General features: G+C 47.7%; 2 protein-coding genes and 4 non-coding genes across 6 annotated transcripts; all 6 read right to left on the reverse strand.

The window, feature by feature from the left end:
* Nucleotides 1-14,111: 14,111 nt before the first annotated feature.
* Nucleotides 14,112-14,183, reverse strand: TRNAP-UGG (transfer RNA proline (anticodon UGG)). The gene has a single exon. It is a non-coding gene; the product is annotated as a tRNA-Pro (tRNA).
* A 5,719-nt stretch (nucleotides 14,184-19,902) lies between these two features.
* On the reverse strand, nucleotides 19,903-19,974 carry TRNAP-CGG (transfer RNA proline (anticodon CGG)). The gene has a single exon. It is a non-coding gene; the product is annotated as a tRNA-Pro (tRNA).
* A 498-nt stretch (nucleotides 19,975-20,472) lies between these two features.
* Nucleotides 20,473-20,544, reverse strand: TRNAP-AGG (transfer RNA proline (anticodon AGG)). The gene has a single exon. It is a non-coding gene; the product is annotated as a tRNA-Pro (tRNA).
* Nucleotides 20,545-20,614: 70 nt separating this feature from the next.
* Nucleotides 20,615-21,574, reverse strand: LOC142586832 (uncharacterized). The gene has a single exon (XM_075697700.1). It carries the CDS (start codon nucleotides 21,572-21,574, stop codon nucleotides 20,615-20,617), a length of 960 nt encoding a protein of 319 aa, XP_075553815.1.
* A 2,434-nt stretch (nucleotides 21,575-24,008) lies between these two features.
* LOC142588686 (uncharacterized) lies at nucleotides 24,009-24,983 on the reverse strand. The gene has a single exon (XM_075700508.1). The coding sequence runs from the start codon at nucleotides 24,981-24,983 to the stop codon at nucleotides 24,009-24,011; it is 975 nt and encodes a 324-aa protein (XP_075556623.1).
* Nucleotides 24,984-25,771: 788 nt separating this feature from the next.
* Nucleotides 25,772-25,843, reverse strand: TRNAP-CGG (transfer RNA proline (anticodon CGG)). The gene has a single exon. It is a non-coding gene; the product is annotated as a tRNA-Pro (tRNA).
* Between the last annotated feature and the right edge of the window lie 448 nt (nucleotides 25,844-26,291).

Here is a 26,291-nt window from a genome sequence, read left to right on the forward strand (position 1 = left end):
CAATGGGTGCCCTCGCACATAGGTATCATAGATAAAGAGATGGCGGACAGCCTCGCCCATAGAGCGCTGTCTGGGAATCCTTTGAGAAAAGTGCCTCAAGAGGACAAGAGACTCTTCAGAGAAGCGGTGTCGTGCCACTTCAGCTCTTTGTGGAGCTCACCTCACAAGCCATGTGTGACCAAGGGTCTCAAAAGTAACCAAGCGACTTTACTGCGCCGCATTCGCACGGGCTCTGCTCGTACCCCTGCGTGGATGTATAAGACTGGCCTGGCGTTGTCTCCATTATGTTAAACGTGTAGTGTGTTCGATGACATTGAACATTACCTTATGTGCTGTACACTGTATAACGCGGAAAGGAGTGTGTTATTCGGGTCCCTCAATAAGAGAGGAATTTATCACAGTTCTCTTCAGGACATTGTTTTCCCGCGCGGGAACCTGTTAGATAGGAAGGAGGTTTCTCGCCTTCTTTTAAATTATGTGCAGGACAGGGATTTGGCCTCCACATGGTGACTTTAGGAGTGACTATGCGTAGTTGTGAAGTCTCTGTCTGATTTTTATGATTTATGTATTTTAAGTGCGGCTACGGTGGAGCAATTGCCGGCAGCAACTGCAAGGCTAATCACACCAGTAGCCTACAACCTCACAACTGAACTCAACTCTATAGCTACAATGACCCACCGATCACCAGCAGCTGTGCATGGAAGAGGTCTGTAGAGGTCTATCCCAACCCGGTCAAAGGGTCGCGAAGGGCATGGCAAAGATTGAATTGCTCCAGAAGGGCGGCAAGGATCAGGCTTGCGGCGTTGACATTCTGTGCAAGAGCGAATGTACTTTTGCACAAATGTCTACATACCGCGTCAATGAAATCTATGACGTAGTCTAGTGTAGGTCTTGAAGAGAGCAGCGTGTGCGCGCTGAGGGCTGGCGTGGAATGCGGTGCATACATCAGTGCGGAGCTACCGGTGTATTAATAGCAGCAGTTTGCGGCCCTCGGAACTGTAGTTACGGCGACAGACGATTCCGTCGCGGATGGCGAAGTGTGAAGCTTTTTCGGCGTAACGCTTCGGATGGTGGGCGTGCAGGTGAATCAGAGATGTATTCTGTCAAAGATCAAATCCAGGAGTCCTTGCGCAGCTCCAAAGCGTCAGTGAGACAGCGTAAAACCTGCTCCATACGAGGAAGGGGAGTAGGAAAATCTGGTGCAAACACTACTACATCATCGAAATAACACAAGCACGTGTTCCATTTGAAGCCTCAAAGAATAGTGTACATCATCCGCTCAAAAGTCGCGGGCGCGTAAAAATTCCGAATGGCATCACACAAAATTTGTATAAGCCATCTGGTGCGATGAAAGCAGTTTTACGCTTATCGTCTGCAGCCATAGGCACCTGCCAATAATTAAAGCTTAGATCGAGGGAGGAAAAGAACTCTGCTCCTTGTAAGCAGTTTAGGGCGTCGTCGATCTGCGGCAATGGATAAACGTCCTTACAGGTTATTTGGTTCAGGCGACGGTAATCCACGCAAGAGAGGATCGAGCCATCCTACTTTTCAACTAAAACAACTGGCGATGCCCATGGGCTGTCGGACGGTTCAATGACACCACGCTTTAGCATGTCACCTGCTCATCAATGACGCGTCGTTCTGCCGACGATACGCGGTACGGTCGCCACCGTAGCGGTGAGTGAGAACCGGTGTCAATCCGGTGACATGCAGTCGTCGTTCGGCCCAGAGAAGTGTTATGGCTGTCAAAAGCAGGGTGAAATTTCTCGAAGAAACGGAGAAGGTCATGGCGTTGCTTGGTGTTTAAGGTGTTGTCGGAAACGTGGCTGAAAATGCCTTCAGGTGATGTGTCAGTTACGGGACTACAGTAGAGGCTGTTGACCTCTGACGATCCAATAGGAAGTTACAACGTGGCAATGGTGTTGTAGGGCTCCACAGTGCCGAGGGATTCACCGCGAAGCAACGCAATTGGGAATGGGAAGTGGTTGTATACAGAAAGGTGAGTCGCACCAGCATGAAGGCCAAGCAGCGCAGTTGGGAGTGCTGAGAAGTGGCGGTGAACGAAAGCAGTGGAAGGTTTGAAGAGAACGGTAGAGTCAGAGGCAACTGAACAGGATACATCTGCCAGAGCGGATGCGTGCGGAGGTATTTGGATGCTGTCAGTGAGGGACAACTTGGTGCAGGAAAGCAAAACGTCATCAAATATGGCATTGCCAAGCGAAGAAAAGGCGACTTCTGCACGGGAGCAATCAATGACAGCTTGGTGACGGGAAAGAACATCCCAACCTAAAATAATACCGTGGGAACGGTGGGGAAGAACGATGAACTTGACTGTGTAGAGCACTACTTGAATTTCAAGTCTGGCGGTGCAGGCAGCCCCCTGCTGGACGTTCTGTGCTGTGGCCGTGCGGAGTAAAGGACCGAAGGAGAGCGTCGTGGCTTTTCGTATGGAGCGGTATAGTTTTTCGGCAATCACAGATATGGCGGCACCTTTGACAATGAGGGCGAGCACAGAGACACCTTCATTAGCGATATCAATAACGCTGGGCGGCGAAAGAAGAGGGCATGAGCGTTGCGGCGATGACGTAGTTCTTGCCTCGGGAACTGCGCCACTTTGTTTTCCATGTCAGCGGTAGAGGGACGTGAACGCATCGGGGAGAGCGAGCGACGACGAGGAGAAGGAGAATGGCGGTCAGAAACAGGGCAAAGGCTTGAGCGGGACAGGGGTAAATCGCGGTCTGGAGCGTAAGACAACTAATGGTCATACGCGGCTGTGCATGGATCGCCACGTGGATGAAGTGGACAGCGGCGGCACAGGCGTGCAGCATGTCCGGGGAATACAGCGCGAATAGCAGATGGGCCGATTGTCTGCTGTACGCCAGGGATTAATTACTCGATGGACTCGAGGTTGTGGTGGCGTGGAAATAAAAACATGGCTAGGTGTCGGAGGCGGAGCCCGGAAGGTCGATGGCCGTTGTGACCCGCCGTGGTTGCTCAGTGGCTGTGGTGTTGGGCTGCTGAGCACGAGGTCGCGGGATCGAATCCCGGCCACGGCGGCCGCATTTCGATCGGGACGAAATGCGAAAACACCCGTGTACTTAGATTTAGGTGCACGTTAAAGAACCCCAGGTGGTCGAAATTTCCGCAGTCCTCCACTACGGCGTGCCTCATAATCAGAAAGTGGTTTTGGCACGTAAAAACCCCATAATTTAATTTTCAATGGCCGTTGTCGTGCGACGGCGTCCGCGTAATTCAAAGGGGCGGTCAGTTGAGGCGCCCGTTCCAGAGGAAGGACCTCGGACACTTGTTCTATAACGTGTCGTAGGGTCGGACTAAGGGACGAACTTGACTCCGGCGGGTTGGAGATGAGGAAGAGTTGGCGAGCAACTTCATCCCGGACAAAAGCTTCCATCTGCAAGAGGAGGCTGGAATCATGAAAAGGAGAGATCAAGCCGGACAACGATTCCTGATGGGGAACGGGCGGCGGGTGAGAAGCCGTTGACGGCGGAGCTCGTCATAGCTTTGGCACAGTTCAATAACTTTGGCAGCAGTAGAGGGGCTCTTTGAAATTAGCATCTGAAACGCGTCCTCGTCGATACCCTTCATTATAAGCTTGATTTTATTGATGTCAGTCATGGATGCATCGACGCGTTTACAGAGATCGATGACATCTACGATGTAGCTGGTAAAGGTATCACCAGGCTGTGGAGAGAGATACTGCAGACGCTGTTCGGAACGAATCTTTTGAACAGCAGGGCGGCCGAAGACCTCGCTGTACTTTGTCCTGAACACAGTCTAGCTTGGGACTTCGCTTTCGTGGTTCCGAAACCACAAGTGGCCAATTCCGGTGAACTAAAAAGGAACGGTGGTCAATTTCGTGATGTCATCCCATCTTATGTTCGGACTGACGCGTTCGTATGATGAGAGCCAGTCATCGACGTCGTGGTCGTCAGTGTTGCTGAAGATGGGAGGATCCCACTGACGGAGTGTGCCGGGGCATACGGAGGATTGGGGAGCAGGGGATGATAAGATTGTAGAGCTTTCAGTGGTCATGACGGCAGGGAGAGTCCGGCTGCTCAATTCCAGGATCACAGGATACACAGGAAACCTCCAGTAATTATTGCAAAGAAGTCCGACACGGCAGTGGACGACACGAAGGATGCCGGCAGGAAGACGCAGCAGCGTAGGCTTAGCCAGTCACACCAGGAACAGCGTCTAGCCCGAGCCCCGGTTCAGTAGCGCTGACGATCCGGCCGTGGAGCTCTGCACGCGCACTTCTTCCTAACACGGGTAATATTTTCGTTTCTTCGTGAGTGAGAGCTCGTTGCAGTTTTGAGGAAGACCTACGCTGTTCAAGTAACTCAAGTTAGCATAATTTAGCGCTCGACCCTGAAGTAATACTTATGCGGAAGGGAAAAGCAAAAAAGTGGGTTCGTCCGGGATTTCAACCCGTGACCTCTTTCACCCGAAGCGAGAATCATACCCCAAGAACAACGAGCCGAACGTTCACGGGCTGTCTTTTCGATGGCTTCTAAGGGAGTGCAACAAAATCGTACAGGCTCCTCTAAAAAGCGGAATAATATTTTCTTTCCTCGTCACTGGGTGCTCGTTACAGTTTCCAGCAGGACATTTGCTGCTCAAATAAATTGCGATGCCTTTGCGCTCTTCTGTAGTGACACTTATACTCGAGGAAACAATCAGTAAGTGGCCTCCTCCGCAATTGGAACGCGGGGTCTCTGCGTACTTTAGCGAGAAACATACCAATAGATTAAAGAGTCGAGCTCTCGCAGAGACCGCTTGCGGTGGCTGAAAATGCAGTGCAACACAAATGAGGAAATGGCTGAGAAAGCTGTGTAATATTTTCGCTACTTCATGAGTGAGAGCTCACTGCAGTTTCGAGGAAGACCTATGCTGTTCAAGTAACGCAAGTTAGGATAATTTAGCGCTTGACTCGGAAGTAATACTTATGCGGAAGGAAAAAGCAATACAGTTGGTTCGTCCGGGATTTGAATCCGGGACCTTTCGCACCCGAAGCGAGAATCCTACCCCAAGACCAACGATTATTTTTTTCGCTGAATGGCACATCATGTGCTAATAAGAACAATAAGAACCAAACGCATTTACAGAAATTAGATGATACTGAATAATGTTTAAAAACGTCAAACACGCTTTGTTTGGCGTGGGATGATTATAATTAAATGAGATCATTCAGAACGGGCCGCCATTCCGGCTGATCTTTGCCTGCACAATATACATCCGGCCCTCGTGTGAGCTATACTTTCTATAAGGTATTCTCTGGCTGTGCGTTCGTTTCCGTCCGCATGCCTTTCCGCCATACGCGTCTTTCAAATTGCGTCCATGCTCAACAACATGTACATATCATATGGTATGTCACTTTCACACTTAACCGGCAGAAAACTAATACCGTATGGTGTTATAAGGAGGTCTTTCTTTAAAGTTCGCTGAAGGATGTCCCAGTGAAATACGGTATCCCAACACTCCAGAAAGATGTGATCAATAATTTCCGGCTTACGGCACAAGAGACAATCGTTGCTCCCCGGAACAAATAGGTCCTTTTCCTCTAGCCATGGCTTCACGGGCAACGCACCAGTGTGTAGCTCAAAGAAACGGTCTTGGCTGGCGGCCGTACTGCCATTCTTTTAATTCTTTTAGACATTTTTTCCGGGCCCGATTGCATATATGGTGCGATCCAAGGGTTCTGGCATCATTAGGTCTATAAGATCTTTATGCAGCCGTTTTTTTTCTTTAATGCGCACAAGTACTGCAGAAAAAAAACGAACCTTTATTATACTGAACGCGGATACTACTTCGCGCAGATAACGACATATACCCGTTCGCCCTGCACAAGAAGTCGATACCCTGAATTCAGGTAAATAACAGCATAATCTAAATTGCAACACGATTCGCAAGAATGGATGACTGATCTCGTAGAAAAATAACCTAGACACAATCTGTCTTTAAAAAAGCTCGTTGCAGTTTCCAGTAGGAAACTCGCCGCTGAAATAAAGTAAATTACGATGCTCCTGCCTGTCCTGTGTAGTGATACTTATGTCGGAGGAAACAATCAGTAACAGGCCTCCTCCGTGATTTGAACGAGAGGTTTCTGCGTACCTTAGCAAGAATAATACGGATAGATTAACGAGCCGAGCTGTCGCATAGACTGCTTGCGGTGGCTGAAGGCGCAATGCAACTCAGGTGAGGAGATGACCGAAAAAGCCGAGTAATATTTTCGTTTCTTCGTGAGTGAGAGCTCCTTGCAGTTTCGAGGGAGACCTACGATGTTAAAGTAACTCAAGTTAAAGTAATGCAAGTTAGGATAATTTAGCGCTGGACGCGGAAGTAATGCTGATGCGGAAGGAAAAAGTAAAAAAAACTGGGTTCGTCCAGGGTTTGAACCCGGGACCTCTCGAACCCGAAGCGAGAATCATACTCCTAGACCAATGAGCTTTTCTTTCTATTCGTTTCCGAAGTTCTCATGAGAAACAAAAGAGTCACGAAGAATAAAACACTTCAGCTACACTTGAGCTGAGGCAAGCTAAATTAAAATTTCTTCAAACTCACTAGATCATCAAGAAGTGCTAGCCACTAAGGTGGGTCATGCTGTGCCCGGATACATTCCCTAAGGTAGGCAGCGCTTTCAATAAACTTTTCACGCGTACTGCAGGCATAAATCTCTGCATGCCTTACTTGCATTCGAGCTTTCCACAAGCTGTGGAGGCCAAGAGGCATGAATAAGTCATAGGGTACATCTTCATGATCAACTGGTAAAAACCTGAAACCATAAGGGTCTAGTGGTAACTCTTTCTTGGTAGTTCTGTGCAGGACGTTCCAGTGAAATATATCGTGCCAGCAGTCCAGAAAAACATGCTCAACTGTCTCTGGCTTCCTACATAACAGAGAGTTCGTTGTCTAAGGGAAAAAGATTCCCTTTTCTTGAAGCCACGTTTTGACAGGTAGATTATTAGAGTGTAACTTGGAAAGAATGTTTTCACTCTTGGCCTAAGTGGCATCTTCTTCACTCGCTTTAAAATATTCTGCCCTGGGCCTCCACGGTAAGGCGCATGGTACGATTGCATCGGTAGCATCATGCCCACAAGATATTTATAAAGTTTTTTTGGAACACTGTACAAGTATTTAGGGGAAAACGAACTTCTAACAACTTGTTAGAAAGCACAACCTCGCGCAAAAATCCGGTTACAGCACCGCATACGTTTTCACCAGACGACGCTATGCTCATTGGGAGTAGCCTTAGCAATCGGACCTGTATAACCGTTCTTAAGGAGGTGTCATTTTGATCATTAAAGAAAATAAAGCGTGATGCCACTTGATGCAGAAACAAATGAACCAGTCCCGGCCCTCAACGTTTTACTGAAAGAAACAGGTTTGTTCTCCTCGTACTTTCCCAAGTTGATGTCCAAAGAAAGGCGGCAAATACACGATGCAATTTTTGAATAGCGATCCGTGAAGCACATTCATGACGTACCATATTTTCGAAATGAGAAAGACATTGCAGACAAAGGCACGTGAAAAGATTGAGAGATTGCTTCCTTGCCACGCTCCCGCTTTCTCTCTCGCCCTTGACGTCTCTTCGTTACAGCGTGGGATGGGACCGCGATAACACTCTAGGGGCACGCCAAGGTATCGCGTTGGCTGGGAAGACCATTGCAGCCGTGAGAAAAATTCCGGTGTAATATCCCATTTAGCGTGCCAAAATCATGCGCTTTCTTCCCAGTTTACTTGATGTCCAGTCTGGTCACAAGAACTGTCCACACTGTTCGTAACTTCACTAATTCTATCTCTGTCCGTGCAAAGTACCGCTACGTCGTCCGCATACGCAAGAACTTTCACTTCAGCTGATTGCAGCTCGAAACCTGTGACGCAATTGCTGTTTAGAATGGCCAGACGTAAAGGCTCTAGATGCGCTGCAAAAAGCAGGGGAGAGAGCGGACCAGCCTTTCTCACCTAAGAACGCATGATGAGGCGGTCAGTAAGGTCACCATTAACTATAATTCGCGTCATACAACTAGCGTACGACATTTTTACTCCTTCTACTATTACACTATCCAGGTTAGCATGCTCTGGAATGGAGAAAAGAATGTCATGTGAAACACGGTCGAACGCTTTTGCCTAGTCCAGCTGTATCATAGCCATCTGACTTCCAAGCGCGTAAAAACATTCCAATACGGTTCTGGCCACATGTATATTTGTTGCAATGCTGCGACCTGTGATGCCAGAGGTTTGGTGCGGCCCTGCTTATTTGTCGATTACACTCTGAAGTCGTCTGGCTAGTACCTTCATGTACACCTTGCAGTCGACATTAGTGAGGCTGATAGGTCTGTAGGAACCCACTAACATTCATTTCTCCGGATCATCAGACTTGGGAATAAGTACAATGTGTGAAATACCAATTGACAATGGCGCCTTTTTACGTTCATAGGCTTCTGTTATCACTTGTAACAAAAACTGCAGAACATGATGTTCAACGGTTTTATAGAAGGCAGTGTTCAGCAAATCTGGCCCCGGAGCTTTACCAGATGGAATATCATCTATTGCTTTCTCGATCTCTTCCAAAGTAATAGGCAGCTCAAGATGCCGCCTTACATCATCGTCGAGTGTTGGCATGAGTCGCAGAAAATTCTCTTTAAACCCTTGCGCATGCGCGCGGAAATTGCTAAAAACTTCCCCAAAGTGTTCCGTGATAGCGCACTGAATATCACTAGTGTCGCTTGTAATGTACCCCACGTATCTTAGTTGACTGATTTCCTTCTGGCAAACGTACCTTTTTGCACGATACCGCCCGCTTTGTGGCGCTTCGCCTGCCCACAAGTTATTGCTCCTTGAGTGTCTAACTGCCGCTATGTACCTGTCAGTGTCAATTCTTTCGATGCGACACTTCACGTCTTTTATTTCTTTAATAAAGTTTCCTGGCTGATTGGCTTCCATCCTAACCAAGCATTCGAGCTGTTCGCGAAGGTCCTTTTCTTTTTCTTTCGGTTTATACCGAATTACGCTACTCTGTTCTATTGCTCTAGGCTTCACTCTTTCTTTGGAAGTTTCCCATTGAACTGCAAAGCAGTCCGCTTGCGCAGCTAGTACACCGTCAAGAGCACTTTTAATTTCCTTCACAAATTCTACACAGTCTAAAATTTTCTCATTTACTTTCCAAAGGTACTACTTAAAGCATGATTTCCTTCCCTTCGTTCCAAAAGTAGCACTCACAAGGCAATGATCACTAAATGACCCAGATTTTACATCATAGGCAGTGCATAGCGGCACGAGATCAGCAGAGACATACAGCCTATCTAATCTTGCGTGTGAAGTGTGTGTATTGAGGTTGTGTTCCAGCCGAAAACACACTTCCAACGTCCTCCTATAAGTAATCGTGCCCAATTTTAGTCAAAAATTTAGCGCTCTTGTTCCTCACTGGTCTACACTTCACTCGATCAGTAGCAGTACACCCACACTCAAAGTCTCCCAATAGAAGTACTACCTTGTCACAATTCAATACGGCTGAATGGAATAAAAAAAACATTTACGTTCACTTTCAAAATTTGGGGCATAAATACACACAACGCGCCAGTGTAAGTTTGAAAAGGAAAAATCAACAACCAAGAGGTGACCACTTACACATGCAAATACAGACTGCACACTTATGCCTAATGTGTTGCGAATGGAGAAGGCATCCAGCCGATGCCCCAACAGAGTGACACACGCACACTTCAAAGTTGGTGCGGAAAGGGGACACCATATGGTCAGCATGTTATTGTGACTCTCTCTTTGATTTTTGCACAGCTATTACGTCAAGGCCATTATCAAGAAGCAGGCGATTAAGCTGACACTGCAGCCTTCTTGCTGCCAGCCCTTTAACATTCAAAGTTGCTACACGCAATGGGGCTCTTAGCTCGACTACCATACGTTTACGTTATAAAAATGGGCCCGATCCGCGTACGGCCTACCTCTCTCGACCATGTGACTCTCCCGACTCAAGTTCCGCAATGATGTTCCGTATGTCTGTCTGGCCCCCGAAACGGTTGTCTGGTGGTTGTCTAGAAGGGGTCTGAGGCACTTCCACATGGCATCCTCCATTTTACATGCGCGCAGACACAAAGTGTGAGCGGAAAAAGAACTACGTATGTCGTTCGACGCACAAGCGACGCTGTAATTCAACAGAACACAGAAAATAAATCACGGAGGCAATTTACCCGCTTGCCGTGACTCGGCCGAAATGTTTGGCCGCGGCTTAAACCACGAACGTCAAATTCCTGTGGTTTTTGGCGACGGCTCCTCACTGCTACCACCAGGCTGCGAGTTCTCACCGGCGCTCTCCTCGTGGGGCCATTTTCCAGCGGTGAGGGCAGCCGCTTCATCGTCGGTGTCCATGGCGTCGGCAATGCGAGGCTCCACGTGTTCCGGGGTTTTCAGCGAAACTTTCGCATCGGCCACCGCACTGTGACTGCCATCGTTTTAGGAGTCACGCTGCACTAGCGGAGATGCCACTACTGCAGGAGACGTCAACGTTTTCGTCGTCTTCTGCTTAATCAGAAGCGTAAACAAAGGCCTATCTTTCGTCGCCGTTTGTCCAGTTATCCTCACTGTCTCTTCTGCATCTGCCTCATCCATCAAATGCCCCGAAGCATCTTCACTGGTTCCAGGCCGGGCGATGCTCGCATCAGTAGCTGGCACTCACCGTCTTAGAGAACAAAACGTCGACAAGCTCCGAAACGCGGGACCTTACACTCCCGGCGAATGTGTCCCGTACCTCAGCAGCGAACACATAACGGAGTCCTTGCAGCTACACCGACGAGCGCCAACTCACACCTAACGTTAGTCGTCGAGTTTGACACCAGCTTTCAATTTCAGCGTGCCCATCCAGCCCGTTGAACCTTTCTCTGACACGCCATGCACACGCCAGCACTCCCAGGCCACCTCGGAGACCTTTCTATACAGTGCAAGTGCGACAAGCACGTCCTAGTCCGGCATGGTGTAAAGCATCCAATGGGGCTTGAGCCGTGCGTGCTGGTTCTCAAGGTCAATAACCAAGCAGGGGCATTCCTTGACGCGCTGCTCACCGCCGCCTGCAATTTTCTTAACGGCATCCGCATCCTTCAGCGTGATGGCCCAGACATGACTCATCGGATACGGCCACAGGGCGATAACATCAGAGAGCAGCGATTGCCTAGCTAACGCGTCTCTGAACTCTTCCACACGGGAAGGGCGGACCCTGATATCCGCGTGCAAAAAAAAACAGTATTTAAAACTAAATGCCCCGTTGGGAGACTGGGCGGAATAACCTGGTAGTCGTTTTCCACTTCCGTAACCCTGTTATTGCGACCAGAAATGGACACTGAAGCCGCTCCAGCGGACCCCATCGTCATACCTCCGTCACGCTCGGGGGCCGGAAGCAGCCCCTAGACCAACGAGGCGAACGTTCACAGAGAGTGTTTTTGATGGCTTCTAAGGGTGTGCAAGGAAATCGAGCAGGCGCTTCTAAAAAGCCGAACTTTTTTTCCCCGTCATTGGGTGCTTGTTACAGTTTCCAGTAGGAAATTCGCTGCTCAAATAAGATAAATAGCGAAGCCTTTGCGCTTTTCTCTGTAGTGATACTTATGCTCGAGGAAACAATCAATAAGTGATCCACCCTCGGTTTGTTCTTTACTACCAGCGGGCCCCCTATGGAAGGGGCTCTGCTGGCGGTGTCCTCTTGTCCGTCGGCACGTTCGGTTTGGGCTTCAGCGAAAGCCGCCGAGAGGTGGTAATCTTGGCAGGCGGTCCTTCAGCTGCACTCCGGTCTTCTTCTTTTCCAGCATTTCCAACGTTTTCGACTCGTGGTCTTTTTGAGACAGCGGTTGAGTGGCCGCTATTTACCGCCTCTGCGCTGCCCCCGACGATTCCAGGGCTGTCGTCCATGGCCTCCTCGGCGGTTCCCAGCACAGCTTCGCCTTCTTTGCAGCTTTCTGTCGCCTGCCTCTGTGCCATGTTGTCTTCTTTGCTGGCTTCCTCCTGCTGCTCTTTGTGATGGCTCGTAGCGGCTGGCACCTCTTCAGAGTTAGGCTGGACCCCGCCCTCCCCAGCTGTGTCCTCTGCGTCAGCTTGCTTCCTTAGGTTTTCGTTTATCACGTCGCTCTTGCCAAACCCTGTCACATTCGCGTAACTTCGAACGCACTGGGTATCTTCGTGGCCGAAGCCACGACAGATCCCGCAACGTGGAACGCGGCACTCGCGCCGTGTATGACCGGTGCCGTGACAGCGGAGGCAGAGCGGTGCTCTGCCAGGCACCAACGCGAGTGCATGGTCCTCGCCGACGCGTAGCTGATGTGGAAGATCTTCTGTGGTGAGGCCAGGTTTCAAACATAAAGACACGAGTCTTGTGTGCGACCCTTTGTCACTGCATCCGGCTACACGCCACCTTTACTTTGACATTTCGGTCACTGTTCCGAAGGGTGCCAGCGCCGCTCGCACGTCCTCATCTGGTGTGATATGCAGCAGCCAGTAGATCGTCATGCGTACGTCTTGGTTGCGTGGGTCAATCACCAAACATCGCACCCCCTTCACACTTAACGCTTCCGTAGACAGGAACTTCTGCTTTTTCTTTTTCATCTTTGAAGGTGATTGATTTGATTGGCTCCTAAAGCCAACACTTCCGGCATCAGCTGCAGACAAGCTAGCGCGTCTCGAAAATGTTCTGCACGATAGGGTCTCGCCTTGACACCCCTGTGCAAAAATACGGTATTAGAGACGGTCGTACCTTTCGGCCATTGCGGCAAAATAATCTGATAATCCTGTGTAGCAGCATCCATAAACCTGAGACCGCGGCCCTTTTGGGCCGCAATATCCTCCCTTTCGCGAGCCGACATTCCGCGTCCGCACGCTGTGGTGGCCGGAAGTGGAATCCCCTAGACCAGCGACCCGAACATTAACGGAGAGCGTTTTCAATGGCTTCTAAGGGAGTGCAACAAAATCGGAGAAGCGCTTTAAAAAGCAGAATATTATTTTCTTTCCTCGTCAATGGGTGCTTGTGACAGTTTCCAGTAGGAAAGTCGCTGCTCAAAGAAAGTAAATTGCGACGCCTTTGCGATCTTCTCTGTAGTGATACTTATGCTCGAGGAAACAACCAATGAGTGGCCTCCTCCGCGATTTTAACGAGGGCTCTATGTGTACCTTAGCGAGAATCACGCCGATAGATTAACGAGCCGAGTTATCGCAGAAACTGTTTGCGGTTGCTGAAGGGCCTGTGCAACGCAAGTGAGGAGATGACTGAGAGAGCCGAATATTATTTTAGTTTCTTCGTGAGTGAGAACACTGTCGCGAAAAGAGTATACCGCGGGCCTCTTTACTTTCTTTCTGGGAATTTTGTGGGCTCCTCGACGCGGGGGGGAAACTTTTGTACACGAATAACCGCGACAGCGCCGCGGGCATGTGCTGCCGCCTGGCGACCGCCGCCGCCACGCCTGACATCACACGTGCACCTGACGCGACCTCTGCCCAAGCTCGGCTGTCAAAAGCTGATTAGTTATGGTCAGAGTGCTTTTGTGTACGGAGTGTTGACGCGACCATTTCTTGGCCCCTTAAACTCTGACGCGTATTGGATGTTGTCGGCCTGCCTGATTGGTCGGAGTAACGAAATAGCCCATTGGTGGAGAAATGTGTCTCTTGGATACTCTGTAAACTTATTTAAGGGATAGTTCGAGTAGTTTTTGAGGTGTGAGTAAGTAGACAGCAGCAGACGGCGCAACTTCACCAGGGGAGACCACGCCGGTCAGGCAGGCCGTCGACGACGGGTATGACATCGTTTTGTTTGTAGATATTTTGTACAGTCTAAACTTACGGCAAATGCCAAGTGAATTAACCTAGTTGTTCAAATGCTACTCTCGTCGTCGTACCGGCTGATTTTGACTTGTCCCTGCCAGAGCTCATCCCCATTCATCTTCGTCTCCCCGGTGAGCTGATGCGTCAGATATCGAACGGCTGCGTCACTTCGCTACAACACGTTCCAGTTTCGAGGAAGACCTAAGCGGTTCAAGTAACGCAAGTTGAGACAATTCGACGATGAACTATGAAATAATACTGATGCGGAGTAAAAAGCAATAAACGGGCTCGTCCGGGATTTGAACCCGGGACCTCTCGCACCCAAGGCGAGAATCATACCCCTAGACCAACAAGCTTCTTTTTTTTTATTGCCGGATTATCACAGATACTCCGGACATTCACCATACTAAGTTAAGAACAAAACAAAGTGTTACATAGTCATTACATATACTTCTCGAAATGCACGTGTCAAAAACGCTTTAAGGTCATCAGTGTATCCAGTACAGGTAACCAGTCTGGTGGTTCAGCCTGAGATTTATACACGTTTGTTATTTGAGAAACACTTTCGATAAAATATTGTCTGGCTGGTTAGGCGTCCACATCAGCATCTCGTACGGCCATTCCTGTTTTCCATATGCTGTGTAGGCTCAGCGTCATGATCATGTCATAGGGCACGTCGTTTTCTTTTTCAACTGGGAGAAAGCGGATACCGTAAGGTGATATATGGAGCTCTTTATTCAGCGCTCTCTGCAAGACATCCCAGTGGAATACTGCATCCCTTCAGTCTAAGAAAATGTGTTCGATTGTCTGAGGCTTTGAACAAATGAGACAATTAACTGACCACGGTACGAACAGTCCTCTCTCTTGCAACCACGGTTTAACTGGCAAGGTATTGGTATTGAGCTGAAAGAAAAACGTCTTAATTGAGGAGCGGACTGTCATTCTTTTAACACGTTTCAACATGTCTCCTTCCGAGCCTACACAACACATGGCACGATGTACGGGCACTGGCAACATAATATCAATCAGATCCCTGTATAAACGCCTTTTAGCTACAATTCTTACGTACTCCATTGAGAATCTCACTTTTAGCATTCGAAAAGGCATACCGACCTCACGAAGAAAGCCGCGAACACACCCTTTTTTTGTGACATCTGATACAACATCTTAAGCAATTACATCACTCATTCGTAATTTTAAAATTGTTCGCTGAAATCCGTTATTTTGGTCGCGCAAAAAATAAATCTTCACACAACTTGCTTGAGAAATAAATGACATAGACTTAGTCCGCCACTACGGACTGATCGAAATAAATGAGTTCTGCTGCATCTTTCCCATGTTGAACGCTACACGAACACTGCAAAGACTCTGTGCAAATTCTCCACGTTGGTACGAGACATAGAAAGCACTTGAAGAACATACCACACTTTCGCGACTAAAAACACGTTGCAAACTGTAGCACGAGCGAAACCGGAGAAATCCCGCCCCCCCCCCCCCCATTTATCTGCTTGTTCCCTAACAGGTTTTGTTTCCTCGTTCCACTATTACCCGCCGTGGTTGCTCAGTGGCTATGGTGTTGGGCTGCTGAGCACGAGGTCGCGGGATCGAATCCCGGCCATGGCGGCCGCATTTAGATGGGGGCGAAATGCGAAAACACCCGTGTGCTTAGATTTAGGTGCACGTTAAAGAACCCCAGGTGGTCAAAATTTCCGGAGTCCTCCACTACGGCGTGCCTCATAATCAGGAAGTGGTTTTGGCACGTAAAACCCCAAATATTATTATATCGTTCCACTATTGCGTGGTGTCGCGATGATGGTCTAATGGCACTCCGAGATATCTGACAGGTGTCACAGTCCATTTCATGTTAGCGAAATAATCTGAGGTGTTTTCCCACGGCCCATGCCAGAAGCCTAAACGTTTGTTCCAATTTATCATACTGCCCGTGAGCGAGGAAAAAAGTTCTTCATTAACGGTCTCCTTAACGCTTTCCTTATCGCCACGGAAGGCTGCTATGTCGTCAGCATAACACAGCATTTTAACTTCACTGGCGAGTAATTAGAAACCATGTATTGTGTCATTATTAAGAATCGTTAAGCAGAATTAGGTTCGAGAAAAATCGCAAACATAAATGATGATAACGGACACCCTTGCCTAATACTACACTGAACTTTGAAACTTTCGCTCACACTTTTCTTGACAATTATGCTAGCTGAACTGTGAGTGTAACACATTTTCACACCACTCGCAATCACAAACCCAACATTAATATATTCCAAAAGACTAAAAATAATTTGATGTGATACACGGTCGAAAGCTTTTTCTAGATCAAGCTGTTGCATTCATACCCGTTCTGAAAAGAAATGGCAGTATTCAAGTACACTTCTGGTAACATGAATGTTAGTAAATATAGAGTGCCCCCTGATCGCACATGTCTTGTGGGGTCCTACCAAAACACTTCTCAGGGTTTGTTATCTTTTTCCCAGTACTTTCCTAGATATCTTGTAATCTACATTGCTTAAGCTTATCGGTCGACAGGACGAGACCGATAGAAGTTTAGCTGGGTCATCTATCTTGGGTATTAATACAACGTGCGAACAGTTGAAAGATTGGGGCATTTCATCTTCATTATATGCTTCGGTTATTACATGATGCCGGGCTTTTGCCAGATCCACTTTAACAGCTTTGTAAAAACAACTGCTTAAGCAATCCGGGCCTGGAGATTTGCCCACGGATAACTCATCAATTGCATCTTCAAATGCGCGTACGGTAATATCTGTTTCAAGGCGGCTCTTCACGTCATCGTCTAACCTTGGCATTAAGTTGACATTAAGTTGACATTTTCAAAGGTGGTTGCAATATCAATTTTATGGCCTAACAGATTTTTAAACTACTCTACAAATGCAAGTTCAATTACCCGTTTGTCTTTTACAATAACACCCTCGTACTCTATTTCTTTTATTTCATTTTTGATGGCATAACTTTTCTCATCCGCTAGTGAGCGCTTGGTAGGCGTTTCTCCCAACCACAGTCTTTCGCCAAGAGCGCTAACAATAGCTCCCTCATATTTTTCGACATCTATTGTTTCCAGTTTGTTCTTGAGATCTTTAATTTCATTATTTAATGCCCCTCGTTGTGTGCCTTCTGCACTCAGAAATAGTCTAATTGACTACGGAGCACATTTTCTTTGTTTCTTTCACGGCGTCGTAGTGTGCATGCCCTCTCGATTGCAATGATTTCAATCTCTTGTTTGAACTGCTCCCATTCAGCGATGAAACTATCTGTTTTTTACAGTGGGCTTTCTATGCATTCTTTTGCTTTGCTCACAAAGTTATCATTGTTCAGAAGCTTATCATTAAGCTTCCAGAGTGTCCAACTGAATGACGACCCTTTGTGCTATGCTCCTAAGAAAACCATAAACAAACTGTGATTGATGAATGAAACATCTTTTACGTTGTAATCTTGGCACAGTGGCACTATATTTGCAGATACGCATTATCTGTCCAAGCGTGCATGGCTTGTGAGTTGGAAGTGAGTGTACGGTGGCCGTTTTCATCCAGCTGCAATATGACCAATAACTTCTAGGCAGTGATCCTGAATTGTCGCGCTTAATTTCATGGCACTATTATCGCGTACCGGTTCATTCTTTATTCTATGTGTTGAAAAGCACACAAAGTTAAAATCGCCAAGCATTAGAATCACTCTTTCGGATTTTAAAAAGGGTTCAAGGCGTTGAAAAAAAAGCTGAGCGCTCGGTTTCTCTGTTAGGCGCGTAGAAACATATTGCCCGCCACATCAAAGCAGAGAAAAGAAAATCACACACAACTAACCGCCCAGTTTTACACACAGTCACGGTCTCTACTACGATTCCCAGGGAGCTGCGTAGTAACAACGCACACCCTCCATACGAGCCTACTGCGTGGCACACACATACATAGTAGCGTCGAGTAAAAGGTTCGACCATGCGATCTGTTTGATCTTGGCTTTTGACTTTGGTTTCTTGCATTTCTACGATGTCGAGGTCATTTCGCAGTAAGAGACGGCTTACTTGGTACTGTCGACGCCTTGCAGAAAGGCACCGCACGTTTAACGTGCCTATGCTAAGCGGCGCGTCAAGCTTTACTGCCATTTATGAGAATGATCAAACACGTCCATGGCGCTGACCTTGTTCTGTGAGAGGCTGAACATTTTTGACTGGAAGCTTTTCTATCTTCAGTTGCCACGGGCAAACACACCATGGGTGCCTCAGATATAAGGAAGTAGGGTTCCAGCCCCTTAGCTTGTCCTCGCCCACTTTTAGCATGTGTAGCGTCGGAACCAGGAGGCTGACCCGGGCTTCACCGAACCAAGGGGCTACGTGCCCCCCGGAATATGGCGGTCCAGTGGTACGTTCGGCTGGAGCTTGAAGCTCGTGCTGCGCCTCTTAGGGGGTGGCTCGCCGGCAGAGGGCTCGTTTGAGGCCGCGTTCGCTGCTGCTGTTTCCTCACGTGTTCTCTTCCCTGCACCGGTCTTCGAATCCTTCATGTCGACATCTTCGGATTTCTCCAGAGGCGTTGACTGGCTCTTGATGGGTTTTTCTCTGAACTGTTGGACGCATTGGTTTTTGTCGAGGAGGCAGCGCAGGTTGTACAACTTGCTCACCGTTATCCTTTTTCTTTTTGTTTACGTTGGGCGAATGCAACGAAGGGGGTGTTTCCTCTTGTTCGGCTTCTCTGGTCTTGTTGGTGGCAACATCCTCAGCTTTCGATTCATCCATTTGTAGTTCTGAATTTTCATTCCACGCAGATTGGCCTGTAACCTTCGCGTAACTGTTCACGCACTCTTTCTCAGCGTCTGCACAGCGCGCACCGAGGAACACGACATTCGCGTCGTATGTGGCCAGTCCCTTTACACTGTGGGCAGAGCGGAGCTCTTCCAGCCACTACGACTAACGTCAGGTCACCTGCTACTCGTAGTTGACGTGGGACGCCTCCCTTCGTGTAGCCTGCCTTGAGCTCAAGACTGATAATACGCGTAGTAGAACCTTTGCTCGATAACCGTTCCGTTCGCTATCGCTCTTTTGCGACTTCGGTGACTTTTCCGTAAGGTGCAAACGCGGTCCCTATGTCTTCGTCGTCCACATAATGAAGGACCTAATGCAGCTTTAGCCGGACATCTTGGCTCTTTGGATCTACAACGAGACAACGGCGCTCCTTCACGGTCACTTCAGTTGCAGAAAGCCACCTATTCTTAGCCTCGGTATTCTTCAGCGTCACCGCCCACACGTGGTTCATTTGGTATGCACCTAACGCTTTAACGTCAGGGAGCATTGCAACAGCACCAAGTGCTTCACGAATATCTTCTGCACGGTAGGGTCTTCCACGAACATCCGCATGAAAAAATACAGCGTTTAGAACAATACGACCGGTTGGTAGAGCAGGTAACATAATTTCATAATCCTGGTTGGCACTGGCTGCATACATGTTTCCACGGCTAGACATAGACGCTGACACCGCCCCCGAGGAGCGAAACATTCCTCGACCGTTCACGGCCGTTGCGGGAAGTGCAATCACCCTAGACCAACGAGCCGATTGTTCACCGTGAGCGTTTTCGATGGCTTCTAGGGAGTGCAACAAAATCGGACAGGCGCTTCTGAAAAGCTAAATATTATTTTCTGTCCTCGTCACTGGAGTGCTTGTTACAGTTTCCAGCGGGAAATTCGCTGCTCAAATAAAATAAATTGCGATGCATTTGCGCTCTTCTCTGTAGTGATACTGTAGTAATACTTATAATTGAGGAAACAATCAATAAGTTCAACAACCGCCGCGATTTGAACGAGGGGTCTCTGCGTACTTTAGCCAGAATCATACCAATAGATTAACGAGCCGAGCTGCCGCAGAGACTGCTTGCGGTAACTGAAGGGCCTCTGCAACACAAGTGAGGATATAACTGAGAGAGCAGATTAATATTTTCCTTTCTTCGTGAGTGAGAGCTCGTTCCAGTTTCGAGGAAGACCTACGCTGTTCAAGTAACGCAAGTTAGGATAATTTAGCGTTAGACTCTGAAGTAATACTAATGCGGAAGGGAAAAGCAAAAAATGGGCTCGTCCGGGATTTGAACCCGGGACCTCTCGCACCCGAAGCGAGAATCATACCCCTAGACCAACGAGCCGAACGTTGACGGAGAGCGTTTTCGAGGGCTTCTAAGGGAGTGCAACAAAATCGGACAGGTCCTTCTAAAAACCGGAATATTAATTTCTGTCCTCGTCACTGGGAGCTCGTTACACTTTCCAGTGGGAAATTCGCTGCTCAAGTAAAATAAATTGCGATCCATTTGCGCTCTTCACTGTAGTGATACTTATGCTTGAGGAAACAATCAATCAGCGGTCTCCAGCGCGATTTGAACGACGCGTCTCTGTGTTCCTTAGCGAGTATCATGCCAATTGGTGCACGGGCCCAGCTGTCGCAGAGACTGCTTATGGTGGATGAAGGGCCTGGGCAACACAAGTGAGGAGATAACTGAGAGAGCAGATTAAAAGCTTCGTTTCTTCGTGAGTGAGACCTCGTTGCAGTTTCGAGGAAGTCCTACGCTGTTCAGGTAACGCAAGTTAGGATAATTTAGCGTTAGACTCTGAAGTAATACTAATGCGGAAGGGAAAAGCAAAAAAATGGGCTCGTCCGGGATTTGAACCCGGGACCTCTCGCACCCTAAGCGAGAATCATACCCCTAGACCAACAAGCCGACTTTATTTTTCTTTATTACATGGAAAAGAAAACTGAAGGTGTATTACAAAGTGGACAAAACTACACACTTAAAACTCAGGCAAACACACACGTGCATCCAACAAGTGCATCCAGTCTGGCGGAGGGTCCTGCACGGCGTACACACTTCTTACATACGCAGCACTTTCGCGAAATAAGGATTTTGTAGTTCGTGGGCTTTCGGCATGGCGTTCACAGAGTATACTTCTCCACAGGCTATATAAACCAAGTACAATGAACATGTCATAGGGAGGACCACCTGTAACCTTAAACGGCAGAAACCTAATTGAGTATGGAGTCATGTCAATGTCCTTTTTAAGTGTCCGTTGGAGAATGTCCCAAAAAAATACAGCGTCCCTACAGTCTATGAAACAGTGATCTATGGTTTCGGCACGTGGACAGAGCCGACAGTTTGTGGACCACGGCACAAAGCAACCCCTCGAATTCAACCAAGCTTTAACAGGGAGTGTTTCCGAATGTAATTTAAAGAAAAAAGTTTTTACTCCAGGAGGCACACACATTTTTCGGACGCGTTTAAGTACATCCTGATAAGGTCGATTTAAATAAGGTGCACGATACAAAGGATCTGGGAAAATAGAGTCAACCAGTGCCGCAGAAATTGCTTTTCGACTCGCTGTGAACACGTACTCCAGGCTGAATCTAACTTTCAAGAAAAGCAATGTATCAACAACCTCCTTGAGAAAGCCCCAAGGAGCCTGTGGGACATCTTTGACATTTGATGACACTACTATGTTAGGAACATAATGAACTAAACGCAGTTGCAACATTTCACGCAAGAACGGATGGTCACTGCCTCGAAAGAAAAACAGGCGAGAAACAATTTGCCTGACGAAGAGGTGTACTAATCCTAGACCACCACTTTCAAGGGGGAGAAACAGATTGTCGCGCCGCATCCATTCACATCTCGAACTCCAAATGAATGTTGCAAATACGCGATGCAGGGCCTGAAGGCGAAGTCTTGAGCAGTGCAGTACTTGGAGCACATACATAAGACGGGAAGCTAAGAAAACGTTACACACTTCAGCACGAAAAACACTGAAAAATTCCGCCCTCGCCATGAATTCGCTTTACGTTGAATTTTGCCAACTTCTCCCGACCAATGAGCGTTGCTATTTCTATATTGTGAGAGAGGCACACCTAAATAACGCAGATCTTCTTTCCATTGAATTCCTGCGTAATGTGATGGCATTGTGGCCCATAATCCAAACCAAAAACCTGAACTTTTTTCAAAGTTAACGCTTGCACCAGAAGCAGCACAAAATTCTTCTGTAATTGCAAGAGCAGTGTTTACACTCTTTTTATCGGTACAGAAAAAGGCCACGTCGTCTGCATACGCAAGAACCCGAACCTCATTAGTCAGTAATTTAAACCCTTGGAAATTTTTTTCTTTAAGAATGCCCATACAAAGTGGCTCTAAATACAAGCAGAACAGAAGCGGTGACAAGGGGCATCCTTCTCGTACTGATGATAAAAGCCTAATCGGATCGGAGAGAGAGCCATTCACTATAAGCCGCGTTGAGCCATTAGCATAACATATCCTCACGCCTCTAAGGAGCAGAGATCCGATATTTATATGCTCTGGTAAAGTAAACAGGAAGTAGTGATTCATCCTATCGAACGCCTTAGCCAGATCTAGCTGTACCATTGCCACCAGTCCAATCCCCTCAGCTACACACTCTAGCACCGATCTCGCAACATGAATGTTCATCTGAATGACCGTCCCCTGATGCCACATGTTTGATGATCACCGACCACAGATCTTACTACAACTTGCAAACGGTTAGCTAATGCCTTAGCAAAAATTTTAAAATCCACATTGCATAAGGAGATAGGACGATATCCGTCAACTTTTTGCAATTTCTGTTCATCATCGGTTTTGGCTATAAGGATGGTGTGTCCTTCGTACATTGTGGCGGTTAGGTACCCTACTTCCAAGGCCTCTCGGTACACCTGAAGTAATAATGGCGATAAGAGGGAACGAAAACACTGATAAAATTCGGCAGTAAGGCCATCCGGGCCGGGCGTTTTGCCCTTCTCTAACGAATCGATGCATGAAGTTAACTCATTGATATCAATGTTTTCGTTTGTATAATCGTACTCATCCTGATTTAACTGGGGCAGCAACGATACAATTTTTTTGGCAGCATCTGTATCCAATGGCATATGGTCTCGGAATAGTTTTTGGTAATGTTCAAAAAATGCTTTAGTTATTAGAGTGGGCTCGTTAACAATGATTCCACCATACTCTATTTCTAGTATTTGTTTAGACAGCGCGTGTCGGCGCTCATCACCAAGGGCCCTACTGCAAGGCTGTTCCTCCAGGAAACGCTGCTCTCGCGCCCGCACTAGTGCACCTCTGTATTTCTCTGCGTTCAAAGTTTGTAACTGTGCCTTGACCTTATGAATATCATCAATATATTGACCCGGATGTATGCATTCAAGCTCATGCAACTCACTCAAAAGTCTATACAATGCTTTGTAATTATTCTTTTTTTCAAAGGCTAATATTGATGATTCTTCGATAGCTATAATTTTAGCTTCCTGTTTGAATATTTCCCACAAAGCAAAGAGTGGCAAGTCTTTGCGGCAAGACACATGAGCTATAAGCTCAGTAATACGATTTAAGAAACACTCACGCGAAAGTAACTGGTTATTAAACTTCCACAGCTCCCAGCACATACGCCGACTTTGGTACCGACGGCTGCCAAAAGATGCTGAGAATAGGCAATGGTCACTAAAGAATATAGGATGCACAGTGTAACCATGAATAAGTGGTAGCGCGCTAAGTGAAACGTAAATTCGGTCAAGCGTTGCGTGCGAGGTACCTTGGAAGTGCGTATATCGACATCCCGCCTTTTCATTTTCCCCAATGTCCACAAGCTGATAATCACATATCAAGCGTTGCAACGCATCACTACTTGGATCATGTCTCAGCTTCAGTGACGTACGATCTTGCGCGTTACATACACAATTAAAGTCTCCAAAGAGGACCAATACACGATCAGTACTGAAATGATTTTCTAGAGATAAGAAGAAACACTCGCGTTCACGTAACTTGTTCGGGGCATAAATACACACAAATCTAAAGCTCTTGCCACTGATAACAATATCGCAGCAGATTAGGCGCCCTTCCCTATCTATAAACAAATGTAGGAAATCACACTGTAAATGTTTGCGAACAAATAACATACAGCCTGCGGAAACGCCTACTGCATGGCTGACACAAACATTATAGTCAGACATGAATGGAGATAGAGCTACTTCTGTGTTTTCGTCGGATTCAATCTTTGTTTCTTGGATAGCAGCAATATCTAATTTTCTATTGCGTAACAAATGAAGAAGCTGTACTTGCCGTCGCTTACTTCGTAAGCCACGGACATTTAAAGTGCCAAAATGGAAGGGAAGAGCGCCCGCCATGATTACCTATGTAGGTGCAGCGTCTAAACGCTGCTCCAGAGGTGCACCACTCCCTTCTTGATGAGGTGAAGCACTATGGACTTTTTGGTGCACGTTAACACAAGGGACATCAGCAGGTGTAGGTGTTCCCCGGAGCGGTTTTGTCAACTTTGACACCTTGGGAACGCGAGCCTCCTTTGCCGAGGGCGATGGATTGTTGGATGGCGCTGGACGCTTCTTGGCGGCCTCGCACATCGATCCAGATTTCACTGACAGTGGGCGATCTTGAACTGGTGGAGATTCTGCCCAAGACACAGTTGGTTCGTCGTCAGGTGCCTTAGTCTCCTCCTCGGTCGCAGGCTTCTGGCTGAGGCTAATGTCAGCCGATGACGGTTTAATCTGTTCTTGTCGATGAGTCTCAGGGAGTGTTTCTCCAGTTGCATCCACAACTTCGCTCACGTCCATGAGATGATCGGTGATGGTATCAGCCTCAGCTGGTCTATTTCCACGAAGCTTGTCAGCGTAGGTTCCGACGCATGCATCTGCAGGGTGACCGTAGCGGTGACAGTTACTGCAGCGTGGTGTTCGACATTGTCGCCGGATATGCCCAACTCTGTTGCACCGGAGGCAAAGTAGAGGGCGGCCAGGTACCAAGATAAGGCACTGGTGGCCATATATGCTCAACAGATGTGGCAGATTACCGGCTGAAACGCCATCTTTCAATGTGAACGCCATGTCTCGGTTAGTCATTTGCCAGCCCTCCATGCCGTCACACCGCCACATTTCTCTCGTGATGGACTGCACTGTGCCATATGGCTCTAGCGCTTCAACAACCCGTCTCTGTTCGAGGTGTGGGGGAAGCCAAAGAAGCTTCATCTTGATATTCTTGCATCCCGGGTCAATGACAAGGCACTTGAGGCCTTTCACCAACAACATGCCTTTGTCGACAAGTTTCTGTTTCGCGATGCTATTAACACGTGTCACCAACCACAAATGGCTCATCTAGTATTGTCCAGCGCCGAGTATTTCAGTTGCATTTAGCACTGAAAGGAGAGCATCGCGAAAGTCCGGGGCTCGATACGGCCGCCCTGCCAGGTCAGCATGCAGGAAAACTGAATTGAGGACGGTGTTGCCAGTCGGTAGACGAGGAAGAACGACTTTATAATTACCGGAATCGGTAGATGACGGTGGGTGTGATCCTCGGCCAAGGACCGATGCGCTCTTTCCAGCGGAGCTCAGCGCAAACGTGGCCGTAAGAACAAGCCTCTTCTTCTTTGTGTAGACCAACGAGCCGACCGTTAACGGAGAGCGTTTTCGAAGGCTTCTAAGGGAGTGCAACAAAATCGGACAGGTCCTTCTAAAAACCGGAATATTATTTTCTGTCCCCGTCACTGGGCGCTCGTTACAGTTTCCAGTGGGAAATTCGCTGCTCAAATAAAATGAATTGCGATGCATTTGCGCTCTTCAGTGTAGTGATACTTATAGTTGAGGCAACAATCAATCAGCGGTCTCCTGCGCGATTTGAACGAGGCGTCTCTGTGTTCCTTAGCGAGTATCATGCCTATTGGTTCACGAGCCCAGCTGTCGCAGAGACTGCTTATGATGGATGAAGGGCCTGGGCAACACAAGTGAGGAGATAACTGAGAGAGCAGATTAAAAGCTTCGTTTCTTCGCGAGTGAGACCTCGTAGCAGTGTCGAGGAAGTCCTACGCTGTTCAGGTAACGCAAGTTAGGATAATTTAGCGTTAGACTCTGAAGTAATACTAATGCAGAAGGGAAAAGCAAAAAATGGGCTCGTCCGGGATTTGAACCCGGGACCTCTCGCACCCGAAGCGAGAATCATAACCCTAGACCAACGAGCCGAACGTTGACGGAGAGCGTTTTCGAGAGCTTCTAAGGGAGTTCAAAAAAGTCGGACAGGTCCTTCTAAAAACCGGAATATTAATTTCTGTCCTCCTCACTGGGCGCTCGTTACAGTTTCCAGTGAGCAATTCGCCGCTCAAATAAAATAAATTGCGATCCATTTGCGCTCTTCACTGTAGTGATACTTATGCTTGAGGAAACAATCAATCAGCGGTCTCCAGCGCGATTTGAACGAGGCGTCTCTGTGTTCCTTAGCGAGTATCATGCCAATTGGTGCACGAGCCCAGCTGTCGCATAGACTGGTTATGGTGGATGAAGGGCCTGGGCAACACAAGTGAGGAGATAACTGAGAGAGCAGATTAAAAGCTTCGTTTCTTCGTGAGTGACACCTCGATGCAGTTTCGAGGAAGGCCTACGCTGTTAAGTTAACGCAAGTTAGGATAATTT

This window comes from Dermacentor variabilis, chromosome 7, assembly GCF_050947875.1.
Source record: "Dermacentor variabilis isolate Ectoservices chromosome 7, ASM5094787v1, whole genome shotgun sequence".
Lineage (NCBI taxonomy): Eukaryota > Metazoa > Arthropoda > Arachnida > Ixodida > Ixodidae > Dermacentor > Dermacentor variabilis.